Below are 26,722 nucleotides of genomic sequence, written 5' to 3' on the forward strand. Positions count from 1 at the left end.
ATGTTTCCGGTAAGTCGGCAACTGTCATACATCTACCTATATGCATTGTTTTTTGGAGGGGTCTAACCGATGCAGCTTGCGATACCGTTAGCAGTTGCTGTTGGGTAGTTAATACACCCGCGTACGGCTCTATTAATAGTTAGAATGGGTTTGTGCATTCTGACCAGGTACATCCTTAATTGGTTGCACTTTCCGCTGGACAAGCGTTTACACATTGTTGTCCTAACCCGCGCTACAGCCATCGACTAAAGTAGCGATCGGTACAACGTGCGTAGAAGGTGTAGAAGTCACGGCAAAGCGCACTCTAAGCTAACCACGCAAGCTCCCAAAACAAAACCAACGAAAAGAAAAAAAACTCACCATAGCTGTTTCGGGTAGAATGGTGTGTGTTGTAATATCCCAGAACCACCTACGAAGTGAGTCACGCTTTTGTGCGTGATCATCATTCCGATCCCGTGCAGTTAAAATCGGGTACTGCTCGTACGGATTTACAGCTTCAAGCCGAATTTAAATTCATGCTGGGACACCGCTCACCGGTAATGGCCGTTCCCAGTCGACGCTTTGTCGCAAGCGCTGTGTCCATTGCCCCCTTTTGCGTTCATCCGAAGGGGTGAGTTCATTTCTAACCCGCGCAACGTTTCGTCACTGTACTTCTCTGTTTTTTTTTTTCGTTGTCTATTGCTCCTCTTTGTTTTAACCTTTTCGCCTTACCTTGATGATTGTTCATGTCAAAAATATTTATTTGGCAAATGATGCATCGTGTTTGTTTTTCTTCGATTTCTTCAGTTCTGTGCTTCATCGTTTAAATATTTACACACGCAACATTTCCGTAACGTGGTGGGAGTTGGATATTAGAAGAGGGGAACAATGAAGCGCTACAAGATATAAGTAGCAACATCACCAGTAGCCTCACAGGTAGCTTGAAAGTTGGCTACCGAAAAAAAAAAACATAAATTTACCTCATGATTTAATAATAATGTAATTAAAAGCACACAACTTTGGACAAATGTTATCCAGGTTCCATTAAACCTGTGTCTGCGCGAAATAAAAAAAAGCGAAACTTCTCACAGGCAGTAATTAGACTACAATCGGGCTATAGCAGCACCGGACGGTGGTGTGGTGACGTGTGAAGCCTGCTGAGATGGTTGTCTTCGGCATGATCAGCCATGCGTTACACCGATAGGCAATGCATGCTGAAGATAATGAAGCCTCTTTAAAGGGAAGAAGAAAAAAGAAACAAAACACCATCACTCGTTTGGCCTCGTAACCCAGTCATTCAAGTCAAGAGTTTCTCATATAGATTGTGCACTGTTGTGCTCGTGTGGTGAAGATGCGTTTCCTCTTCCTGCCAGCAAAAAAAAAAAACATTACGTATTATTACAATTGCATGACTGTGCACACAACACAGTCAACTATTACACGCGCAAAGGCTGATCGATTATGGTTAACACTGGTAATATGTTAATCTTGTGTGAGATTTGCTATTTGTTGAGATGGGGATTGTAAGATGATTAGAAAGGAGGTTAGATTATTTCATTATTCAACAAGCGTTAACGCGTGCCAGTGTTGGATATACACAACCAGGGGGTGGAAAAATAAAAGGAAAGATACCGAAGTGATGTGTTCATTTTAACAGCAAACAATACCAATTTCCACTACCGAAAGCTTCAATAGTTAACGACAAAGAGATGCTGCTTGTGTCATTGTTTGCTGCTGTTTTTTTTTTTGTTTTTGTTGTTTGTGCTTAGAAGGCCACCATATTGATTTGACCTTAAAGGTAATGAATTTGATTCATTTGTACAATGAATTAAAAGCGAAGCCCAGCAATAAGTATCGGATGACCGAAACGGTTCATCGCACATTGGGTGCGACAAAACGTAGCATTCGAAATGAATGCGCTAACTCGCGGACGAATGTTTGCGAAAGCGTCATACGCACATCGGGCTGGCCACACGCGCTGTGTTGCAATACGTTTTATCGAACCTCGAGCAAACACAAAACCGAACGCTACCGGCTCAAACAATTTCACTTTTACTATGTACACACTTCATTTGCATCGGTGCGGTAAGAAGTGTCACTTTCGCCGGTGTCGCACATTCCGGTAGTAGCTGATACGTCAACATGAGCGTAGTGTGTACGCTAATTAGTAAACCGCGACCACTGCGTAGGGATATTACGATTAAATAGCGTCATAATCGTACGGCAAAAGACGGAACTAGGTAACAAAGCGTGTTAATAAATACCTCGATTTCGTTGCCGTTGCACGGGCCAACCTTGTGAAATTGGGCGACCCCGCGGGCGTGATGTCACATAGCGTTTTGCTAAGTGGGGAACGCTGTATATGTCCGGTATGCGACCCAGTCATGCAAACACATCGAAACGTAGCCAATGTGCGGTCTATTTCGTGCCCCTAAATGTGCCAATTCTCGCCCGGTTTTGTTCGGTTTTGTACGTGATTCTACGCATCCATAAACATCAGCTTCCAAAACGTAACGCCGAGCGGTTCGCTTATCCACGCGCCGAACGTCCCGAATAAAGCACCGAATTAAAGCAAATGGCCTCGAGCGATTTTTATATTTTCGGGGTTGGGGCGGGTGGGGGTGCAGCCTCATTCGTTCGTTTGAAAGGAAAATCGGCATTTTAAGCCCGTAAGCGGCGTATCACCGCACCACCGATGACCGAGAAGCTTGCGATCAATTTCTGGTTATGGGTCGGGTCTCCCATCGGCCATTATGTTTGGTGTCCGCATTTTTGTTTTTTTTTTTTTGGGTGGAAAACATTACGCTATTAGCCAACGCACCCGAAAAACATCCTGCTAGCGATGGAACAGGTTTCAGTGATGTTGCTTGCCTGTTTGGTTTGGTGCTTCTTCTGCTTTTTGTTTTTTTTTTGTCATTTCTCCCTGCTGTTTCTCTCCACTCTTTTATCGGCTCTTCCCTCTTGTTGTAGCTGTAGCACAACACTCAAAAACAAAAAAAAAACCACAAGCATTACGCAACGGCTTTTGAGCAATATCACCTTTAGCTCTGTTGACGGTACCGGTTTCACGCCGCCTTCTTGGCGGAATAGGCACGGCGGGGAGTAACGCGGGAAACGTGGGCTACCACATTAAGCAACCCGATTGCAAGACTGGGCGATGATTAGCCTGATACGCACACACTGTTGGTGGCAAAAAAAAGCTGATAACTCGAAAGAAATTCCAAACCGCGTGTACGAAAAACAAAAAAAAAAAACAACCGTGAAGCAACAGAACAGGTTGCCAATTTCGGGGAGGGAAGGCCTTTTTTCGATGTGACTATTTAATCCTGCTTCATTTTTTTTGTTTCTGTTGCGTGTTATGGCACTGGCTGCAAGTACTTTTACTTTATCACCTCCGGTGAACGTTGCTCTCCTGTTCGATAATTGATTTTTTATCGTCCAACCGCCCAAGGTCCTTCCCTCCAATGCGGCAATGCGTGCTGTTGCGTGTCCTTGTTGCGACACGGCGTTACATCCCGAATCATGTAGCTTGGGATGCACAACTGTCACATGCGTGCGGAGCGTGACGCGTTGAAGAATTTTCGTATAATCCAGCACCCATCCCGAAAAAAAATGCAACCTGATCCGCTCCACGGAAAAGGAAAGTTTATAAACAGCATCACACCAAGAGGGGGAGGGGATGGGTGAGGTACAAAAGAAAAATGGGAAGGCACCATCCCCCACCCCTCTCCCCCTTCCTTTCCTTCGCCCAAAAAAAACGAACGGGACGATAAATTTAACCCTCACACCCGTTCACCTTTTCAACGCCGCGATCTTGCCCATCCGGCGCGAGATGGAATTTCCGGATGACACACCTTAACCGCTGTCGGAGGCCACACCACACTTGAACCAATCAGTTTCACCGGTCACCTTACACACACACACACAGACACACAAATTGTGTGTGATTCGATTTTTGTCCACCGATCTTTCACCGGTCCACACGGAAACACCCCTGAAGTCGGGAGGATGGTATTCGGGGCTGGGCTCACCGTGGGTATTGCGCGCTCACCCATCACCATATCAACCTGATGACGCGGCCCGGAATAGGGGGGTTAACTGCCGTTACCGAAGATTCGACTACAACTTTCACTTAGCGCTGTGCCCACCGTACGGTTGTTGTTGCTTTCGTAATGGCAATCAAAACAACACACCACACCATCATCCACCATCACCCACCGCCGCACAATGGCATAAGCCGTTTAGTTTCCCACATACGCGTACGCGGCGGAAGGCGGTTGGGTGAGGTGTGTGGACAGGCGGGACTTTATGTGGAGCCAACCTGCCAGCTATTTGGATCCGGGAAAGGATATTGGATGGGAGGGAGCTTTTGCTTTTCTCTCTCTCTCTCTCTCTATCTACCTTTCTTTCTCGTGCTTCTTCTGCCGTTGTAGTGTTTCGTAATACCTGTCGTGGTGGAAAGATACTTTTCTAGCCCCCCCCCGAAAGAGAGAACGTGCCAGAAGTCATCGGACGCCGGACCAAACAACCAAAAAAAGCAACATACATGAGCTTTAATGATGCGTGTGTACGGGTTTTACAACCATGAAGCACGTTGTTATGCTTGTGAACCTTACTGACTGCTGCAATCATTTGTCGGAATAGAGGAATTCCCACTATTCTTGAAGTTTGACGGTGTAACACTTATGAAGAATTGCTTATCGTTCCAATCAATCTTATCTCTGGACATTGGTTCCGCATCTCAGAAGCAAAAGATAGATTAGAACCTCAAGAATTCTGACTACGTTCAACCGAACATGGGTTCCAAAGAGTTCTGACTTCGTCGATCGTTTGGAACCGGATTTTCAGTTAATTTTATTCATTGAAGGCGGCAAAAACCCTTGGGTGCTAGCTTGTTCTAATCGTCGGTCAAACATTAAACATATTATTTACACCTAAGCTATTTCGCTTCAGTCTGTTAAAAGCTAACCCAAGATAGACATCTTGAGCGTGAGTTTGAGGCAATTCGCCAGAATGACGAACTCATAACAAACTCCGGGCTAACAAAGGGGCATAAAAGTTAAAAAGTATTTCGCCGCTATTCTACGTGGGTTGTCTAGCTCTCCATTCGGACTACTTGTCAGAATTGCGAGGTTGAAAAGAATTGTTTTCGTATATAGGCACGTTAATAGAGTTAGCGCGTCCCAATGCCCAAATATGCGACTGTATGACATCTCTTTGATACGTTTGATGTGAGATGATCGCAATCTTTTGAAAGCTTTTTGGGGGATGGATCGTTAAAGGAAAGCAAAATTGGAGCTCACTTCCAGGGAATGTTGTACCATAAAAGCGAGATGTTAATCTTCTTGGGCGCTTCTGAGCAGACGAGTTCTACCGCAATCATTTAGCATCGTACAATTCTCTTCTCACTTTTGCACAGCTTCACAAAGGAGCGGAGCTATTCTTGGCAATAGCGATTCTAGCATTATGGAGCAGCAATGAATCACTGGCAGCCGACAATAACCAGCGTGTCGTTTGCTACTACACAAACTGGTCCGTCTACCGACCGGGTACAGCGAAGTTTACGCCGCAAAACATAAACCCATACCTCTGCACACATCTGATCTACTCGTTCGGGGGTTTTACGAAAGAGAACACGTTGAAACCGTACGACAAATATCAGGATATCGAGCAAGGTAAGTGCACCACCATCGACCATTTGCAAACGCTTCCACACGACATCATGTCACCTTCCCGCATTAACAGGTGGATTTGCAAAGTTTACCGGCTTGAAGACGTACAACAAAAATCTGAAAACCCTGCTTGCGATCGGTGGTTGGAATGAGGGTTCATCGCGATTCTCCCCGTTGGTGGCGGACGCGGAACGACGCAACCAGTTCGTGAAGAATACGATCAAATTTTTGCGCCAAAACCAATTCGATGGGCTCGATCTGGACTGGGAGTATCCGGCATTCCGCGATGGTTCGAAGCCGAAGGATCGGGAAAACTACGCCCAACTGGTGCAGGAGCTGCGCGAGGAGTTTGAGCGCGAAGCGTCGAAAACGGGCCGACCAAGACTGCTGCTGACGATGGCGGTACCAGCCGGTATCGAATACGTCGAAAAGGGTTACGATGTGCCGAAGTTGAACAAGTATCTCGATTGGTTCAATCTGCTGTCGTACGATTATCACAGTGCGTACGAACCAGCTGTAAATCATCATTCGCCGCTGTTTTCGCTGGAAGAAGCGTCTGAGTATAACTTCGATTCCGAGCTGAACATTGTAAGTAGCTCAGCTACATCCTACCATGTCAGGAGTTGTGGTCTAACGTGCTATTTTTGTGTCGTTGTCTTTTGCCCTTTCTGCAGGATTACAGTGTGAAGTTCTACTTGAAAGCTGGAGCAGATCGTGAGAAGCTCGTGCTGGGTATTCCGACGTACGGCCGATCGTACACGCTGTACAACCCGGACGCTACTGACATTGGAGCACCCGCCGACGGTCCGGGAGAGCAGGGCGATGCAACGCGCGAAAAAGGCTACCTCGCGTACTACGAGATCTGTTCGAGCCTGAAGGAAAGCTCCGACTGGACGGTGGTCCAACCAAACCCAAAGGCAATGGGACCGTACGCGTACAAGGGTAACCAGTGGGTCGGCTACGACGATGAAGCAATCGCCCGCCGTAAGGCGAAGTACGTCGCGGAGAACGGGCTCGGTGGTATCATGTTCTGGTCGATCGATAACGATGACTTCAGAGGTACCTGTCACGGCAAACCGTACCCGATCATTGAAGCAGCGAAGGAAGCACTGCTAGCTAGCACCGAGTAAGTACCGATCCGTACCGAGATCTCAAGCTCACGTAGACAAGAACGTACAGCGCGGGAGCGTGTGGCGTTGCGCAACCATCGGACTAATTGTGTTTTTTTTTTGTTTCATCAACCATTTCAGAGTGGGCATAAACGATGTTGCTTCATCGGGCAGACCGCGGAAACCGAACCGTTCGCGCAGTCGCCCCGGTTCGGCAACGCGCAACCGTGTGAATACTGACAACAATAACGAAATTAAGGCATCGTTCAAAACATCTCAAGGGCGCAAGGTAGCTAGGCCGGCACGCGTTACCACGACCAGCACCACCACCACGACCACGACGGAAGATTCTTTGTACATTGGCGGAAGAACGACCACCCCGCAACCACCAACCACTCCTGATCCGGGAGCAGGTATATGTCGCTTACACGTGTACAGAGGCGTGATCGAGACTAACGTTCGTTTTCCTTTCGTTTACCCCTTTGCAGACTTTAAATGCGAGGATGAAGGTTTCTTTCCACATCCGCGAGATTGTAAGAAATACTTCTGGTGTCTGGATAGTCCCAGCCTTGGTTTGGTGGCGCATCAGTTCACCTGCCCATCCGGGTTGGTGTTTAACAAGCTGGCCGATTCGTGCGATTATGCGCGCAATGTGATCTGCTCCAAGACCGTCGCAACCACTTCCACCACAAGCACCACGAGCACCACGACGACGGTGGCAACACCGACAACTTCAACCACGCAACGGCCCCGCATCACGGTACCCACCAACCGGAGCAACTTCTTCAACCGAGGAACGTTCACCACCACGACCACGACTGAGCCGACCGTGGAGGTAGACTACTCCGATGAAGATAACACCGAAACCCAGCCGGAAGAAGATCCCAAGGTGATCAAGGAGCTGATTGCGCTGATCAAAAAGGTCGGTGGTATTGAGGAGCTGGAGAAGCAGCTCCAGGCACAGGAGGATGGGTCCATACTGCTGAAGGATGCGGAATCGGACCAAATATCGACGACCGCACCGACCATCAGCAAGTCCCTGTACGAGCGTGTGCTGAGCCGCACTGGTAACGTTGGGCAAAAGTTCCGCCCGGCCATCACGTTTACCCAGCAGGATAAGACGGGTTCGCTGCCGGAAAACAAATACTCGTCCGTGGTGCGCAACTCGTATACGAACAGTCGCGTTGGGCCCCAGAATGAAGGGCTGGACCAGTTGCCCGAGTTTGAGGGTGTGTTCCGCGAAAAGCCCAAATACGTTACGCTGAACCGGGTGCGCCCAACGAAGGCAACGTCGATCGAGGATCGGTACGACGACGACGACGATATAGATGAGGAAGAGAACCAACCATCTACGTTTGCGACGAACAAACCGACCTCGGTGCCGAAGTATGTCAGCATTAGACGTCAGCGTCCGACAACGATTGCCGAGCAGGAGGGTGAGGAGGTAGAGGGTGACGATGCGGCACAGGACGAGGACAGAGAGCCGGAGAAAGCTGCTGCTGGTGGGGCGCAGTACAATACGGTGAATCGGAACTGGTTCCGCAAACCGACGGAAGCAACGACTGTGGCAGAAAGTGAACCGGAGCGTTCGTCTCCAAATCGGTAGGTTGAAAGGATACTAAAACAAATCTGGCGTCAAATCTGATCTGGCGTGTCATCACTCTCACTTCTCTTTCGTTCGTCTGCAGCTACAACACCATCGACCGTAGGCGGACGACCAGCATACCGTACACCAGCAGTAGGTTGCAGGATGCCGAACGTGATGATGTAGGCACAGATTCTTCTCTTTTGGTACCATCTACAGACTTCCAAACCATATACACTACAGCTTCCACCACCACGATCGATCCATCACAATCTTCAGAACCAAACTTGATACCTTACAGCACACGACAGTATAGTAGTGTTGAGCGCGTTAACAGCAACACCATTAGCAACGACAACGACCGCAGCGGCAATAGCGAAAGTAGTAGTAGTAGTAATAGTAGTAACGATAGCGATAGTAGTACTAGCAATGGTAGCGACACTGCTGCCACCACCAAACCAACCAATTTAGCATTTTCGAGCGCTACAAATGCCCCGAACAGTGACAGTAGTGCTGCCGAACTGCCGGTGCAGCAGGTCCTGTCGAATGTCGATTACCAGCCTAATCCGGAGGTGACTGACACCACTGTACCAATTGTTTCAACTTTGCACAAAATGGACGATGGTATTAATAGTGACGGTTCCCAAGCAACACACAGTGAAACGACGCTAGAGGTAACCACCATACTAAACACAGGTGAAAGCGTTACTGGTAGTAGTGTTAGCAGTCTGGACGCTGGTTTGGAGGGTAGTGATACTTTTGCTAATAACGATAAGCGCTTCGAGCCACCGTACGACGGTGGTGTGCAGGGTTCCACCGACTATGAGGCGATCGTTACCACCATCACCACGACGACCGGTGTGCCGTCTGTGTCGACGACCCTCCCGGTCTCAGCTACGGCTAGTTCCCTCACTAACGATGCTACTTCTAACTCAGTTTTCAAATTCACAAGAACTAGGAAGCCAACGACTACCACCGCTACACTAGAACCTGTCACTAACCCTAGTCGGAAAGTTCCCCCGGGAAGTGGTGTCGCTCCGATAAAGGCAGCGCCACGCCCATTCGCAGCAGGCGCACGTCGCACACGTCCGACGCGCCTGCCAGATACTGCGAACAGCTTAGCTACCACTTCCGCACCAGAGCAAGAGTCGACGACACTCCGATCGGTAAAGGTGAGTTTTTCCAATGCCCAGAGATTTGATCTTTCAGCAAGCCGGCAGCGTAGGGTCGGCACCGCTACGCCCGAGAGTAGTGAAGTTGTAGATGGTAGACAGAGTAATGAGCAGACGCCCGCGACGCGGGCAACCGTGCGCGGTAATCGTGGCCGGGTGCGGTTCCGTACCGCGCCCGAATCGTTGGTCGCTTCCACGCCGTTGTCTTACGTTGAACCGCAAAGCGCACGCTCGGCGGACGGGGTTGTTAGCACGACCACCACCACGCAAACTACGCGTCGCCGCTCGAGACCATCTACCGGAGAACTGGCCGCTAATCGTTTCGCAATCGGTCGCACTCCACCGTCCGGCTTTACGACGAGCGCACCGACCGCGGAACCGTTGACGACGGCGTCCGACCGTGGTTCGTTACGGCGCGTTAACTTTAGTCTATATAGTGGTCGTCGCACGAGCGATGCAGCGCCGACACCATCGACCGAAGAGCCACGCATAGAGACGGAAACGTACGGCAACGTGACACCGTTCGATCAGGGAGAGGTTAAATCGTACACACGCATTGCGGAGGATCCGTTCATGACGCAGGAGCGCATTCTGCTCACACTCGGTACCGCGTTGCGCTATGGGTTTAGCAGTCGTAACGAGCTGACGAGTGGTACGCCGAGTCCCACCTTCCCGACGCAACCGGTGCAAGAGTTTTCCAGCACACTGCCGTCCGCCTCCCGGTCCACCTTTAGGGGTCGTCCATTTGGGCGTGAAAATCTGGACAACATGGTAAACAACGGATTGGCTGAGAACTTAAATGACATGTCCACGGAACAGGCCAATCTGCCATTCAATGAGGAGACCGTCACACCGGACGGTAGGTTACTGAACGAGCTCACCACGGTGTACAATGTGAATGCTGCCGAGGTCGATACGACTACGCCCCAGCCGAGAAAGCTAGTTTCGTCCAGCTTGAGAGATCGGTACACAGCCAGTAGCACCACCGAAGCCGTCGACACAACGCTGAACGTTGTCGTTTCGGAGGTCAACACGAACAAAACCTTCATCCCGGGACGCACGCGTCCAACGCGCCCGGCACGGTTGCGAACGACACTGGATTCTAGCACGGGATCTGCTGCCTCGGAGCAGGAAGCAACAAGATCACCGTCGCGTAGACCGTTCGTGCCCAGGAAACAGCTGAACGCTGATGGTGTCGTCGGATCTCGGTTGTCTGTGGCGGAAGAACCGCTCGGCAACGATGTGACGGAACGGGCGACGGGTATTTCCACTACCAAACGTCAGCGGGCAAACCGCCGCCGTACGACCACCACAACGGTAGCTGCTACCGCGACGACCTCAACTGAGGAAAGTCCTGTCGCTAGACCACGGACCACATTCAACACGGAGCAACGCCGCCAACGGTTACCAGGTAATCGGTTTTTGAAGACATCTTCAACGGCGACCTCCACTGAAGCGTTTACCGCGGAACCCACGTTCCCGGACAGCAATGTGGCCAACTCGGACTTTACCACCGTCATTACGGACACGTCGAACGAAATCGCACCGGGTTACGATCTGCTGAACAGTGACAATTTACTCAACCTACCAAATCTTCGCACCAACGAAGATCTTGATGAGGAAGATGAGACTGAAAGCCTATCCACGCTAGCCGCATCCGTTACCGAAGCGAATCCGAGTGCCAATCTGGTTTCCGCCAGTCTGTCGCCGCAGAAACCATCGTACACGCCTCAGAAATCAGACGGTACGCGCATTACCGATAGCCAGCAGATTGAATCGGAGTCAATCCCAAGCCGTAGTTCGACGCGTGTCTTCGGTGGTGGTGTGACGAGACGCAAGTTTACGGGCAAGTTTGTCACCACCGAAGCACCGGAACCGACAGAGCCGATCAAGAAGTTTGTACCGACGCGACGTAACCGGCCCTCGTTCTCGTTGGCCCGCAACGGTCGGCTGTCCACCACGACGGAAGAATCGGTTGTCGCTACTACGGCGGACGGTGACAGTGCCGTGTCGGCCGGTCCAGCACCATTCGTGCCATCGCGCAAACGGAAACCGCTGGTACTCGGCAGCCGCACAACGACGACCGCGGCACCGCTGAATGAAGCGGCAAACGGTGACGACACCGCTCAACCGTCGGCACGCCCAACGAGGCGTCGGCAGGCGTACTCACTGAACCGTCCCGCACGACCGCAAGCGTTTGAGAATTCGTTCGACAAAGCAACGGTCACATCGAAACCGGTCGAGCAGAAGTCGATCAACCGCACCTCGGTACTGTTGCCGAAGAGACCGAACCTGTTCGCGCGTACTACGACCACCACCAGCACGACCACCGTGGCACCACCGGGGTCGGATGCCACCGACAGAACGACGCTGGAAGATAGGTTCACCTCGTCGGAGGAGCAGCGCTACAGTGGTGAGGAAAACGAGGGTGACAATGAGATTCAACGTCAAGGTAAGAAACTGTTCGGACAGCTGGGCAACGACGCTAGCAATGGTTTGGTGCCGCAGGACGCCGAGACGGAGAAGCCACGTCCGGAAGCGGCGTACGGTGGTGTGCGACGGCCAGGATCCCGCGTGGGTCCAACGCCGCCACGCGTACAGCCGAACGCGGGCAGCAATCGGTTCATCTTCAAGAATAACCAACCGGCAGCGCCGGGTAATGCGGACGCTTCCGCATCAGCGACCACGCAGCGCACATTTACCACGCGCACCCGACGACCGTTCGGCAATGTTGGTGGTTACAAACCGACGGCACAGAACGGTACCGTGCTGAGCGGTGACCCGGGTGTACCGGTGGCAGGCAGCGTCACGACACCGCGCCCACGCTTCACGCTTACGACCCGCACGCGGCTCACATTCGGGCGCCATCGGTCGACGACCGTTGCGCTGCCGAACAAACCGGACGCTGGTGTGGAGGGCGAACGCGTCCAGGTTGCCTCGACGCTGAACGATCTGGAGCAGGGGGCAGGGTTCGCGACACGTCGCTACCAGCCACGCAAACCCACCAGCCGACGTAACTTCACCTCCGTGAGCGTACCGGTCACGTCGGTCGGTAGTGGCTTGGGCAGCTTTTACAATGGTACGCGCGCGGGGCAGAACGTAACACTGCCGGCGGTGTTCTTACTAACAACGAAAGATACGGCAGAAGGTGTAGCACAGACAACGCCACAAACGCACAAGGAGACAACGCTATCCGTGGCCGAGTTTCCCACCGACGACACAAAACAGCCACACTCATCAACGACCGCTTTTACCGTTGCCCCTATCGCTAGCCAGAACGGTACGGAGGAGCTAACACCACCAACCACCACCACCTCACCCTGGCTACTCGAGACAGTAAGCGAGGCCGAAAACACTACCTCGTACGAGGATACAGTCAACACATTCAGAACCACCACCGAATACTACACCGCATCCGATGAGACTCACTACACGACACTCAATACGGCTGACACGATCTACACGATTAATGATAATATCGATATTGATGATGTCAATGTATTGCAGGACCGTAGTAGAACGTCGACGACCACCGTCAAGCCGACCACGCTGTACCACGTGTTCTCGATCGATAAGGAAAACGAATCGGTCCCGTCGTCGACCGAGATTTATCGGACCGAGGAGCAGGAGATTGAACTGCCGGCGGCGAACAGGACGGACAAGCTGGTGAAGATACACCGGGTCGTTGAAATCTACACGAAGAACACGAGCAATCCGGACGAGCTGCCCGTCATGCAGAAGCTTGGTGAGATCAATCGGAAGATTATCATACGGCTGGTGGAGCCGAACCGGGCCAACAATCGGACGGGTAGTGCGACCAGTACCAGCAGCAGTAGCTACACGACAACCACGCTCGGCAGTGGTGCGCCAGTGACGGAGCGGGTCCTCGACGATGAGGACGCGGATAGCGGACGTGGTCGCACTGTGGTACTGTCGTCTAACAGTGTGTTCACCGTGGAGACGTCGACCATACCGCTCGAGGGTTTGTTCGATCCGGAGAAGGGTGTTGGGTTCCCGACCACCGACATGCCACCGCAGGTCGAGACAGAGCAGGATACGGCAACTGTGGCGCCTCATCAGGAAATAGAGCGCATCTCGAGTGTAGATTTTAGCTCGGCTACTGGTGCTAGCCCACCGGAGCAGGACGATGAACTGCCGGCGGTGACCCAGCTGGCGGCGGAAACAGATCGCTACGTGCAGGTAACTAGCTTGCGGCCAGACCTGACGGACGATACCGATACGGAGCCGGCCAACGAGGACAGACAGAGGGGCAACGGGTTCAAACCACAGACGACTGACTACTACGGTCCGGGTGAAGAACTAACCACTACGGTGGTGGTCGAGCCGGAAGACACCACCTTCAAGAGCGTCACGCTGAGTTCCACCCGAACGACACCGGTGGTATCTTCCTCGACGCAGCGCGAAATCGTGCACAAGTACACACTGCCGGCGGAGTTCTCTTTCCAGGAGCCGTCGAGCGAAACGACCACCACCAAGACGACCACGACGACGACACCCGCAACGACCAGCTCATCCTCAGCACCGGAGCTACTGACGACCACGGCGGCAGACCTGCCGTCCGACAGTAGTACGGTGGTCGATCGCGTCCAGTCGCTGGTGCTGCCGAGCAAAGAGAGCAAGAGAAAGTACACCAAGCGCCCGGAACCGGTCCTGACTGCGTCGCGGGTGTCCGACTTTGCCTACAGCAAGGACAGTTCCGCCGAAGCTGACAATGAGCGGGTGTTCGCCACTACCGAACCGTTGTTCACGACCGAACCGGCACCGATCACGACGACCAAAGCGACCAACACACGCCATTACACAAACAACCGCAAGTACGTATCGTCCCTGTCGTTGCGTCCGAACTTTAGCACACCGGACGCGGCACAGAACGGCGGTGGTGGTCCATCATACAGGAAGTCGAAAGACATCCCGGTGGTGCCACTGCCGAAGGTGATCAGCTCGAAAGCGTCCACGTACCGTGTACCGACCACTACCGAAACGACGACGACCACCAGTACCACGACCACCACCACAACCACGCCCGCACCGATCACTAAGATAGACTTCAACATCAAGTACGTGCTGCCGGTGAACCTGCCGGACGCGCAATCGCACGAGCTCAAGATCGAAAGCAAAAACGATAAGTACAGCATACCGCTGTCACCGATACTGCGGCCCGATTTTACCACGCGCGAAATCTCCGGCGAGCGGCAGGATCGGCTGCTGTTCTCGCCCGTCTACCGGCCGGAGCTGGATAACGATGAGCTGACGCGCCAGCTAACCAGCGACGCCGATCCGGTTGCCCTCGAGGCGGAACATCTCGATCGCGAAATACTCGGCGACGGTGACAGTAGACAGTCGGCGGAGAGTGGACAGACGCCGCTCGGCAGCGGTACGGCAGAACAGCTCGTCAGCCATAGTATACCGTCGTCCGCGGCATACTTCTTGCGCCGTACGGCCGAGGTTAGTTAAGGCATGGCCGGCGTGTTTGCCGGTGCGATATAGCGAACCACCGACATGGCATCAAAACCCTGGTTCGACGATGGTCAAAGATGGTCGAGAGAACGGAAAGCGCGCGACACAGTTTGCTGTTTTTTTTTCTTCTTTATATTACTGTATATCTCTAATCTTTGTGGACACCCTTGACCCCACCCGGGGGCAATCACAAGCAGGTTCATGTGTGTGTGTGTGTGTATCTGTATGCGTGCGTGTTTTTATGTGTGTATGCGTGTATGTGTCCATGTGTGAATGTGAGACAAATATGGTATGTCGGATGTCGCAAAATAGTCCGACAACCCCATTTTACTTAACACTCCCGAGGGTAAGCCAAAACACTCTACAAATAACCAACAACCAAGAAAAACAAAATGGCATAAATTCGGAATAAGGAATTTTATCTAATTGTGTGTGTGTGTGTGTGTGTTACTGTTTTTTTGCTCTGTTTTGTTTCATCCATTCTTTCCCTTACCTATCTGATTAATTTTGCACATACTTCCATTTTGTTTTTGTGTACCTTACACCATTTTGTTTTTTAACTAATTAATACACATATCCCTTACATTGTTGTGCAGCGGAGTGACTAATTATTGTTGCCATAGGAACCGCCAAGAGGTAGAAATGAATGTACAGAAGCGAAAGTCCTCCCCGGTTGTTTAATGTGTGTGTGTTGTGAACTGCATTCCAACTGAAACGTACCTCAACCTGTTACGTACTCCAACTGCTGTGTGTCATTTATCGATTACTGCATGTCAATGACAGTTTTCCATCTAATGTTTTATTTTTTGGTTTATTTTACTAACAAAGTTGTTTGTTTGTTTTTTTTTGCCTTCCAACCTCTGTGACATCTAATTCCAAGTCGGTTTGGTGGTTATATAATTGCATTTTATGAGTTTTATATTTTACCCAAGAAGATGTGTGCTCGCAGGTACCGTTGACACTCTGCAACTACTACCATCGGACAAGAATTCGTCAAAAAAACAAAAATACCCCGATTTGTGCAAAACGTCAAACTCTACTACTGGTTGACTAGCGATTGGTGACGCGTAGTGTTATGGCAATTTTTGGTGCATTGTTACTTGGGGGCGTTTCATGGTATCTTTATATGGATCAACTCCCCAACCCCAAAAATGTGGTTGTGTGCAGCAAGTTAACAAACAAGAGAACAAAAAGCACACCTGCTACCTGTCCCCGTAAATAATTAATCTTATCTTTCTCCGCTACTGATATTTAAGTCAAACTGTGTATATTAGAACAGTGGTTTCGCATAATGTTATAGGTACAGTAAATACATCGATGTAGAATCCACACCAGTACAACCAACCGTATTACGCCGATGTCAGTGTCAGCAAAGACGGACAAAGAATCACACCACTATTACTGGCCCTAATTATTTATTCTCCGTTTGTCGTGCTCTTTTCGCATTCTATTTTAAATCTCCATGTTTGCCGACGGATTTATTGCCTTTTTGACGTTGGAAATGGTCACCGTGACATCTTTCCCTGCAAAGCCAAATATGGTCCCAGCTGTCATACGCTAGTCTTTTTACCTAAACAATTTGATAGTATTGCGGTCGACCATTGACAGTTGGACTGATAACTTCTGAAGCAAATGGAGGAAGTACACGAGCAATGCGAGTGGATTGCGCTTCATCACCGTGCGAATAAATACACGGTGATGAAGAATTCGTGTTTTTTTATCTTAAACATCCAAGTGTATTTTCGAAACAATCAGAGTTGAAATTACAGACCGTATTTCAAGTGGAGAAACAAAATGTCTGCCGTTAGTTAATGCCTATTTTAATAGTACTTTTTAAACTAGGTATAACAAGTTGATTGTGTTTTTAATCTTTACCGCATATAAAACGTTCCGTGTAAGTTTGACAAGTTTTTAATCCTGTGTGGTACACTTACACACGCATTTTGTTTGATATGTTTTAATCTTTGTTTGTGCATGTCGTGTTGGTTTTTTTTTTTAAATTTAGACGACGCATTTTACGTCTGTTTTAAGGAAAAGGTTAGAGTAACGCTAGAGCATGAGCATGAAAGGCAGAAACTGATGAAGCTATGGAAGGGTGCAAAAGCTTGAATTGCACGATTTGGTAGTAAGGCCAAGTTTTATCTTAATACGTGTGTTAGACGAAAGTGACAGCTAGTGCACGGAACATGAGGAACTCTTCGATAGTTCTGTTGCTAATCGAATGCATTAATTCCCGCTATACGTTACCTTAAGCTAAGCTGGATGTGTCAAGATATTTAGATTTATATTACCATAACAACACTACCGAGAACAGAGTACACAATGTGAGACACCTTTCAAGCTAGAAACTACTAACGACGCGATTTCTCAAGGGGCAGTAATCCGAAAACAAGTATTGTAAAAACAAACAAACAAACAAACAAATCATACATACAGTTATAAAAATTACTCCCATACCAATGACAGTTTGTAAATTATTGAGGCGCATTCTAGACGTACAGCCAAATTTCTCCCCAAATCCTTGAGAAAAGTATTTGCCGAGTCGACGAAAACACGTTCCAAAAGAAAGCTATAGGGCAAAGAGTCATTCGACGAGAAGTTGTCTTAACCTCTAGTATTCTTAAAGGACTAAGGACCTTAGCGTTGATCTTGGAGAAAGTTCGCCGAATGTCTGTGCACTGTGCGCTTACTAACAAACAGAATGACGCACTCTCAAACACTAAGTAATGATTCGGTTTTAACCTTACATTCCGTCCAAGATATACACCGATAGCCAATTATTCAGTAATTCTTCTCGGCACTCACGAAACCGAGATGCCCGCTTACTGCAAACAACAAAACCGGTATTATTAAGTAGCTATCTGTCATTAGTATTCTTACGTACACGATTATCAGCACACAGTTTGATTGACGGTAGCTCTGATTGGTAGGGAATGTGCGCAGAGACTAAAAACAAAAAAGCAAGATGAAAGAATGCCACACGCGATACCCGTCATGGGAATGTATCGCATTTAAAGCACACTTTGATATTACACCATGTCATGTAAATGGTGCACACTGTGCAGTAATATTGAAAGTGAATGTACAATAGTCTATTAGGTAACGGTTAGGGTAGACAGACGCTAATAGGTATACTATATTTTTTTGTTCCAACAACAATCACGTCCATACACTGATCACCAGCTGTAGGGTAAATATATACTTTCGATAAGCTGTAAAATATATTGCTCTTACCGTAGCATTTTAAGCCCGTCAGCACGAGACGGAGTAATAGGAGAAGATGTAACGTCTTGGCAAACAAATTCATTACCTAAAACACGAGAAGAAGACGATAGGACTGGCAGGATTCCCAAGCGAATTGTAAACGCATAATTTCTTTCCGTAACATGTCGAACATTTGGTTATGGTTTACCGTTTGGACGACCCTCGCGCCGCAGGATGGCGCAACGTTCAAAACGTCGAACTAAATATTGCGTACCGTACCATTTTTTCTGGCCTCAGCTTTATTAGTCATTTCTTTGGGTTCGTGTCCCACTTTTTAAAACCCCATACTGTTTGCCTGCCACACGTGATTTGCTTTGTTTAGCATACAATTTATGGGCCTGATTGGGAAGCCGTGTTGTAACCCGTACGGCTTTTTACCGGCCGAACCGGTCGTGATGTAAGAATTGGGGAGAGTCTTACCATTGCCCGTCCAAAACTCTTGGATGCTTCTCAACTCTCCGTTCATTGTCAGTGGAGAATCATTCTAGTATGACCGGTAATTAATCTTCAACGAAGCATGGTCAACGGTTGAGTCGCGTACCAGCAGGCGTTTTGATGCGTACCTTCAAATGCCCCGCGGTATACACCCGGACAATGGTGTCCGGCACCAAACAAATCAATACAGTAGTGCAATTGAAGTAGCACTCCGGCTGCAAGAGCGTGGGGGTCTGATCTCGCCACGCTTTGCTATGCCTATTCGATGCAATTATGAATTCAGGGACACCCACCATTATACACCTTGACAAAATGGAATTTGTACGGCAAATGGGTTTGTTGCGCATTTACATCACACCACTCCGGTGGTTATTTTTGTGCAACGGGCCCGTCCGAATATGGACCGTGTAATGGAGGCAACTGAAAGTGCCCGTGTGATATAAACAGACCTTGTGATATTAATAAGCTTGATGATTGCTTCACACGGCCAAAACGGATAATTATGACAGTTGCTCTTAACTTACCTATCTGGTCTTTTTCTTGTTGATGTTGTGTGCAATAGTTTATATATTTATTAAGAAAGCGTATTACTGTTAAACATTACCACTAGACGGTTGGGTGTAGGTTTATATTGCGTTGCATACGCAAAGGTTACATAAAAGGAAATGGAGACGCTAACCTGATTTTTAACTCCAAAAATGGTACAGCTTCCCTTCGTGTGAAGTTTGATGTAAGCAGGAAATTGTGTTTCTGCGTGTGTGTGTCATTTTTTTCCTTAAACATTTGTTGCAATACCGCTCGCAACATCTCAGCATCAGGTAATTGCCTTAAGCTTTACCTTCGCTTCTTGTTTTTTTTTTGCTGCTGTTATTGCTGTAAAGCCTGAGACGGTAACTTTCGAAAGGCACCGTCGGAAGATGATAATGAAAGGGAACCATCATGTAACAGGAAGAAAATAAATTTAGCACCTTCTTTCCCATTTCATCGAATCGCCAACATATTTATACATCTCCGCTTGGCCTTTCACCACCAGCTGACCAATCTTGCGGCCGAGAGTGCATCGTTACGTAAAGCGATGACAATAATATCTGCCCATGTAGGGAAGATGATGCGAGGGGGAGATTCGAGATCACTTTTCGGAGCGGGAAATAACAAACAAACCCGATCCAACTCCACCGTTCGGCGTGGACAAATGTTTGCTTAGGCAAGCGCGTGCTTAGGCAAGGCGAACACAATGTGAAGTACGGTGTCACCAAACAACGGGCGTCCGATCTAATCGGTGCACCGTGGGTCACATGGGGGGGCAGGCATGATTGGTTGCAAACGGAGAAAACTTTCAATTCCAAACGGAATGATCTCCGGGGACGCTCGAACAGATTGAACGGCAACGTAAAGAAGGAGAGAGAAAAAAAAACGATTTACGTGAACACATCTACTATATACACGTAACTTTCTCCCGTTTGGTGCTGTGTTGTTGCATTCCTGCAGCTTTTGCCCTTTTGCTGAACAAAAGTAAAATTGGAAATAGCGAACCCCATTACCAACTTTCACCCAGGTTGATTATGGTGCCCAGGAATGCTAACCGGTTTCGATGCAAAATCAATCAATCCCGGCCAGCGACGAACGGCGACAACAACAACCGCACCGTTGTCGCTCTGTAGCGATTATGCAATGCTTTGTTTATGTTAACACACAACGCACTATAGAAGAAAGTAAGCTGAGGCAAGAATTGATGAGATCTCTTCAGAGATACGGATGTCCTAAGAGCTACGGACGGCTGCACAATATAATCCACCTTGGAATCGAATCTCGCCTAAGAGTCGGATAATGCTATTTCTACAAGAAAGTCTTGTTTATTGAATGAGCATATCAATATATCATAGATAGTCTTCAGATCAAAACAAGAGATTTGAAATCAACATCTAGTGAGTTTACGATACGCTTATATAGCAAGAATTGATGAGACATCCTAAGAGAAGCGGATTTCCTAAGAGCTACGGATTGTTTAACCAGATATATCCACCTTGGATTAGCATCTTGTCTAAGAGTAGGATAATGCTATTGGTGCAAGAATATCATGTCTATTGAATGTGCAAATAAATACATTATAGATAGCCTTCAAATCAAACCAAGAGAATACGAATACCCCAACGCACCTCTCCATGTGTAGCACCGACTCAAGACAAGTCATGAATCATAGCAAACTTATACGCAACCTTGGATCGCTACAGCTAATGCCGATTTACGATACGAAGGCAAAAACAGAGCTTAGACGCTTAGAGATCCTGGCATATCCCCAACTGTAAGCTGATGCGGTGTGCCAGAAGTTGAGCCAGATGTGTGAGGCAAGATGGCAACGGTTGTAATTAACCATAACAGAAAACAACCACGTGGGTGTGACAAATTGCACACCGCAGTCCACGCAGTACCTTCTTGACGCCCAACGCCATTCGGTGCCCTTAGTCATTCGGGGCCCTATTGTGAGTGGTATGGCAGCTATACCTTCACTCGCATGATTAGCTATTCTGAAATCTAGCACATGGTTCCAGATCCAACACGCAACCGTTCAACATTAAACAGCGTTAGGTTGACCATGCTGGAATGTTGTTTTGCAGTGTGTTTACTCTACAATGTAAACTACTATCGCACACACACACACACACGCACTGTTCTATATTGCGATCTCTGCAGAAACTAAGCCTTCTTTTCCCTATATTCTATTTGTCTATCTCTTTTGATGGTATAGTTAACTGCAAGTTTGCAACGAATTGTGTAGATCTATCTTAAAGAACAAAATATCTCTAAACCTCTAAACCAACTAGCGGGATGCAATAGGGGCACACAACGTGATTTTGTCGACAATACACACTCCATCATACACTCGGCACACAACAGAATTGGAACATTTCAAAGATACAATAAACCCGAAGACTAAAGTTGTGCAAAAACACCTACACTTTACCACCGATGAGACAACTCTGTGCGGCACACAAATTTTTGCCGCCAGTGCCAAATACAACTGCTCTATTTGTCAATCTACAATCTCTAATGACACTAGCGCTACACTTGTTTTTGCTTATTTTGTCTCTCGTGCAGTAGTACAAAGCTTCTTTATGCGTCTAATTTAATCTCCATCTCTTTCCCTTTCTCTCTCTCTTTCTCACGTTTATCCTGTACTACTCGTTACCGGCGTCCAGGTGCGTCCACAGTACCGTCCGAGCTTGAGACGTCCATCCGTAGGCGGTAAGCCAAGCAACAGCGGGCCGCAGCAAACGTCCAGAGAGCAGCCAGACACCACGACCGAACGCACTAAGAGCACGCGACGCTCTGAAGTGCCCTCTGCCAGCGTCGAGCAGGCGACCTCCGATCAGCAGCCGACAACAGCGACGACGCCGGCCCCGTCACTGCTGGTGCGCCGTCGCCGTCCCACCACCGCCTCGAGCTATCTGGCCAAAATAGCGAACCGACAGCGACCGGGCAGCAGTGTGATGTCATCGACGGAGGAAACTACCACCATCGCCACCAAGTCCGAGGTGTCGCAAAGCCGTGTCGGCCGTCCGAACCTCACCAGCAACGGCAGCATACGGCGCAAATATGGACCCGCTAATAGAACCGGTTACACCGGCAGCAGCACCACGGCGGCGGGCAGCGAGAGCACCACCGCGATCCCCAACGCCAGCAGCGAGACAAGCCCCGGTGCAGGTAAGATGAGGCAACGCCGTGCCTCGTGTGTTCGGCGCGCACAGATGAAAGCGAAAATAGTGTGTCACCTTACCTCCCCTCCCCCTTGCCGGTCCCTTCCTTATGCCGAGCTGGTGAGGAACCCAGTGGAAGGGGACAGAGGCAAAAGGGAGCTCCTATTGGAGAGCCCACGGAGGGAGTCCATACGGGCGAAGGTCGAATGGAACGAGTCCGGTAGATGATCTGCTTATACAACCTCACTCTCGGTCATGCAAATATAAGATCGGGGGTACGCGTCTTCTCACTCTCATGATTAGCAGCCAATTCGTTATGGTAGCAAAAAGGGGGGTTGTTTTCGCCCGCTGGGCATCGCACAAGATGAAATCTCGACCCCTTCCCCATCAAACAAACAAGCACGCGTTCGGGACGTTTGTCTGTCGTGATGGAAAGTTTGGCGTTCTTTTACCACGTCCAGCTCAAATTTCGGACCCGAAGATTTACGACATGATCATCATCTAACTCTCCGTTTTTTCTCACAATGAGCCGTTGACATGTCCGTTTAGGTTTTCGCATGAAGGTGGTTTGTCTCTACATTTAGCCTTTCATCATTTATAATGTGGCTAGTTGTGAAATATTCCCAACCGTTGCCGAATTTGTTTTACAAATGAGTAATTGGATGTAATTTTCTCAAATAACTATTCGATTTTGTGCGAAAGCTTTAGGAACTGGACCAACTGGATCGGAATTGTCGTTGCTAGCTAACCAAGGCTTTGCGATCCATTGGAACAAGAGATCTGCTCTGAATCTGAAGATGTCAAAGCTCTCCCTAAACAATCATCATCCACTATTCCAGTTTGCGCTCAGTAACTTCAAACGTAGAAATTAATTTAACAAAGTTTTATATTTCCATATCATCAAGGAAAGATGTCGAGAGTCCAATTTTCATCTGAATTGTAACGATTTTGATGATCACAGACCATCTTAAATACAGGATCCTTAAGCTTCTCTTCCTGCTTTACTACCAAGGTTAATTCTACCATCTTAAAACAGTATCTTGATCAACTCCAGATCAGATACAATGCTAATCTGTCCGAGGATCTCCAATGATGTTGATTGTCCAACTGAAACGACCGTTGGCGTTTGAGTCACTTTCCATGTCTGACACATAAACTCTCCCTCACGAATGTGTCGATCATGCATAACCAAATTCCAAATGCTATACAGACAACGAAACACCAATCCAGCCTTCGAACGTGCTGAACAAATTAGATATTAATCCTGGAGCGGACTAGCAACACCACATTAGTGAACTCATAGACAAATAATAGCAGCATTCCCCGACATGCTGTCGTCGTGTTGCGCCACAGCCACGCATTATTTCGACAAATATTTACTCCCACTTTCAACCGCGAGAGCTAGCGCACTAGCGTGCAGGATTTGAAACCACGATTTCAAGGTGATCGTGTCGACAGTTTCGAATTTTTCAAACACGGTGGTTCTCCTTGCATACTTGCTGGGTATTTGAATTTTAAATCACGCAGCAGGAGCTGGTTGGCACCTACAGGAAAAACAACAGTGCTCAAGTCGCCCCCAAAAGCCATCCTCTCGGTCGTAGTACTATGCCGGGGACTGATATGGGAAGACGGAACTTGGCATCTCGAATGCGCCCACGAATGCGGGTAGAGCCATCTGCATAATTAGCCAAAGCTGTTTTATCGATATCTTACTTGCATGTGATGAAATTCACTCACCCTGTATAAACTCGATATGCAAATCGTGGCTGTATTCTTGATTTGCTTCCAAAGGCGCACCGCATTCACATGGAACAGGATGTGTGTTCTGGCGGGTGCATCTTGTAGGATGGTAGCACATATATGACTACGATCAACTCTGCTTTGTGTGTTGCGCTTGACGCAAAAAGAATGATGGGCCGGGTATTTTGCAACACTGACAGATTCTTCGGTAGGATCGACAGCTTCGTTAGCGCTAATTGAATGTTTCCTTCTCCATTTGTCTTTGTGTATCTTTCCTCATGCAGAAGTATCCACTCGACCGGTAAACTCATTGTTTAAACGGCGAAACAATGGTTCGCCGCTGACGCGCACTACAACACCAACGCCCCTAGAGTCAATCCCAACGTCCACCGGCGCGCCAGTGAGCAGTAAGTTCTTTAAGAAAAACAAATATCGCAACGGTGCGCTCGGTACCGGGCCGGGCTCAGAACGGAACGTTAACGAGCAGCAGGTTAATGTACCAGTCCCCCAGTCGCTGGATGTGTCCGGTGTTGATCAAAACATCGAACCCAGCATACGGCAGAACAGCAAGCTGTACAATGCAAAGAATCGCTATCAGCAGATAGGCGAACACGACGACGGTGAACCGATCGAGCAGGAACTGCTCGACGCACTTACCACACTGTCGCGTGCACCGCTGCCAATCGTCAGCACCACCACCGTCCGCAATGGGTACGAAGGTGTGGTGGATAAGGAGTGGGTCCGGCAGCAGCAGAAGCAGACCCAGTATGCAGCGGAAGTGAACGGACGGGCGACGACGCACAAATATAACGTTACGCACGATTATCCTAACACGCTCGGGTACAGCGCACCAATACATGCGACGTCAACGCACAAACTGCGTAAGTAGTGATGAGGGAGGAGGACGTGTAGCGTGTAGCAGCGCCGATGACGCATTGCTTTCTCCACTATTACCACAGAGACACCCATACAGCGACCCCGTATTGCGACGCACTCCGAGTATTACTACCAGCAAACAACACCCGGACTGATCTATACCTCGCCGATCGCAACGGCTACGATCAGTCCACGGCAGGACACCACCGTACTGTCACAGTTCCCCCGAAACCATCAACCATCCCCGTACGAAAGGCAAACTAGCAGCGGCAGAAGGAAGCAGAAGGATGATGTTACCGGCCGCACCTATCGTCCTGCTCCAATCGATTACGACTACTACGATGATGGAGATACGCGCAAGGTGGGAAAATCCAGCTCGCAGGTAATTAACCAGTGCTAGATAAACCATAAACGCGTCAGCCTTTGCTTCTACCAAGCAGCTAAGCTTCTTCATTCTATTCAGGTTAAAGTGATCATGCACGGACCGGGCATTATCGAGTGTCTCGATCAGGGCAACTTTCCACATCCGCTGTCATGCAAAAAGTTCATCTCTTGTGCCAAAATGGAGATCGGTGGCGTTATCGGTTGGGAGTATACGTGCCCGAAGGGTCTCAGTTACGACCCGGTCGGTGGCATCTGCAACTGGTCCGCCGGGTTGGGTTGCAACGAGTGAAGCAGCACAGCGGTGGGTCAAACACCCAACCAACAACCGCACCTACTCAATACTGTTAAGCCGTGTAAATCCGTCCTTGCGTGTTGTGGTTAGTGAAACGAAGCGAACCAATATTAAGACTGGTGTCTGCTCTCTTCCTTTTTGGGCTAGCATTTTATAACATCGTTAATTGTGCAGCTACATACCTCCCGTAGCGGTTGGCAGGAGCAAATGCTTCCTATTAGACCAGCAGTAGTCCAGCCTGCGACCTGGGGGGTTGAGCCAAAGCCGAACGATCAGACTATAGAATTTAGGTAATATTCCAATCTCTGGAGGGCACACTTCCGTTGCGAGTTAGCGTTAAGCCTTTATTTTTTGTTTAGTTTATTCCCCTAGTTGTGTGAAATATTGGGCGTCTACCTACTTTTTAAAACGATATGACAACTTTTTCTTTGTGATAAAGTCTAAATAGATTTCTCGAACAAAACCGAAAAAATAGGACACAAAAGCATATAGTTTGCGGACGTTCGCTTAGCTGCCCAGTACCCAATGTTTATACGAACTTTAATTCAATTTTTATCACAACCTTACCAGCATCGTTATGTTTAAGGCACTATTTAAATTTGAACATTATTCAAATCCAATATCCTGCTACTGTTTTGCTGCGTAATGTTTCTTTCATTTTGGGTTTTTTTGTTTATGAGTCAGTCTCACTATTTTCAAGCACGAAAACGGTGTGGCAAAGATAGTAACATTGAAAAAACATGAAATATAACAGTAGGATTGTTTCCACTCACCATGAGATTCCTACATCCAGTGGCTTTATCTTTCTGTTTATCTGTTTGATTTGCAACAAGGACTGAATTGCATCTTACCGCAATACATGAACTTAACATGTGCAAGAAAAAGAAACTAACTCTCCTACTCGGATAGCAATACAACACACAACATTGTTAATGTTAAATTACTCCATTTTGTAATAAAAAAAAATAGATATACGACATAATATATGGTAAAGATTGGATTTTTTGTTCAGTACCGAAACTTCAGCTCAAACTATCCTTG

General features: G+C 48.6%; 2 protein-coding genes across 2 annotated transcripts; both read left to right on the plus strand.

The window, feature by feature from the left end:
- Nucleotides 1–14,992, plus strand: LOC128306321 (mucin-5AC-like). The gene is made up of 7 exons (XM_053043785.1): nt 1–9; nt 5,399–5,654; nt 5,725–6,239; nt 6,326–6,777; nt 6,902–7,173; nt 7,249–8,362; nt 8,449–14,992. Exons 1-7 carry the CDS (start codon nt 1–3, stop codon nt 14,990–14,992), a joined length of 9,162 nt encoding a protein of 3,053 aa, XP_052899745.1.
- On the plus strand, nt 9,366–26,376 carry LOC128306322 (uncharacterized). The gene is made up of 6 exons (XM_053043786.1): nt 9,366–9,517; nt 21,892–22,396; nt 22,507–22,509; nt 24,414–25,010; nt 25,089–25,387; nt 25,469–26,376. Exons 2-6 carry the CDS (start codon nt 22,183–22,185, stop codon nt 25,676–25,678), a joined length of 1,323 nt encoding a protein of 440 aa, XP_052899746.1. The 5' UTR covers nt 9,366–9,517; nt 21,892–22,182; the 3' UTR covers nt 25,679–26,376.
- The last annotated feature ends 346 nt before the right edge of the window (nt 26,377–26,722 follow it).

The sequence above is a fragment of the Anopheles moucheti genome, chromosome X, assembly GCF_943734755.1.
Source record: "Anopheles moucheti chromosome X, idAnoMoucSN_F20_07, whole genome shotgun sequence".
NCBI classification, from domain to species: Eukaryota; Metazoa; Arthropoda; class Insecta; order Diptera; family Culicidae; genus Anopheles; species Anopheles moucheti.

What these genes read in the sequence shown, in the direction of transcription:
- LOC128306322 (XM_053043786.1), top strand. Translation starts at nt 22,183, where the DNA reads ATGTCATCGACGGAGGAAACTACCACCATCGCCACCAAGTCCGAGGTG. An exon ending in GACGTCAACGCACAAACTGC is followed by an intron (nt 25,011 to 25,088) that starts GTAAGTAGTGAT and finishes CTATTACCACAG; the next exon opens with AGACACCCATACAGCGACCC. An exon ending in TGGGAAAATCCAGCTCGCAG is followed by an intron (nt 25,388 to 25,468) that starts GTAATTAACCAG and finishes CATTCTATTCAG; the next exon opens with GTTAAAGTGATCATGCACGG.
- LOC128306321 (XM_053043785.1), top strand. An exon ending in TCGATTCCGAGCTGAACATT is followed by an intron (nt 6,240 to 6,325) that starts GTAAGTAGCTCA and finishes CCCTTTCTGCAG; the next exon opens with GATTACAGTGTGAAGTTCTA. An exon ending in GAGCGTTCGTCTCCAAATCG is followed by an intron (nt 8,363 to 8,448) that starts GTAGGTTGAAAG and finishes GTTCGTCTGCAG; the next exon opens with CTACAACACCATCGACCGTA.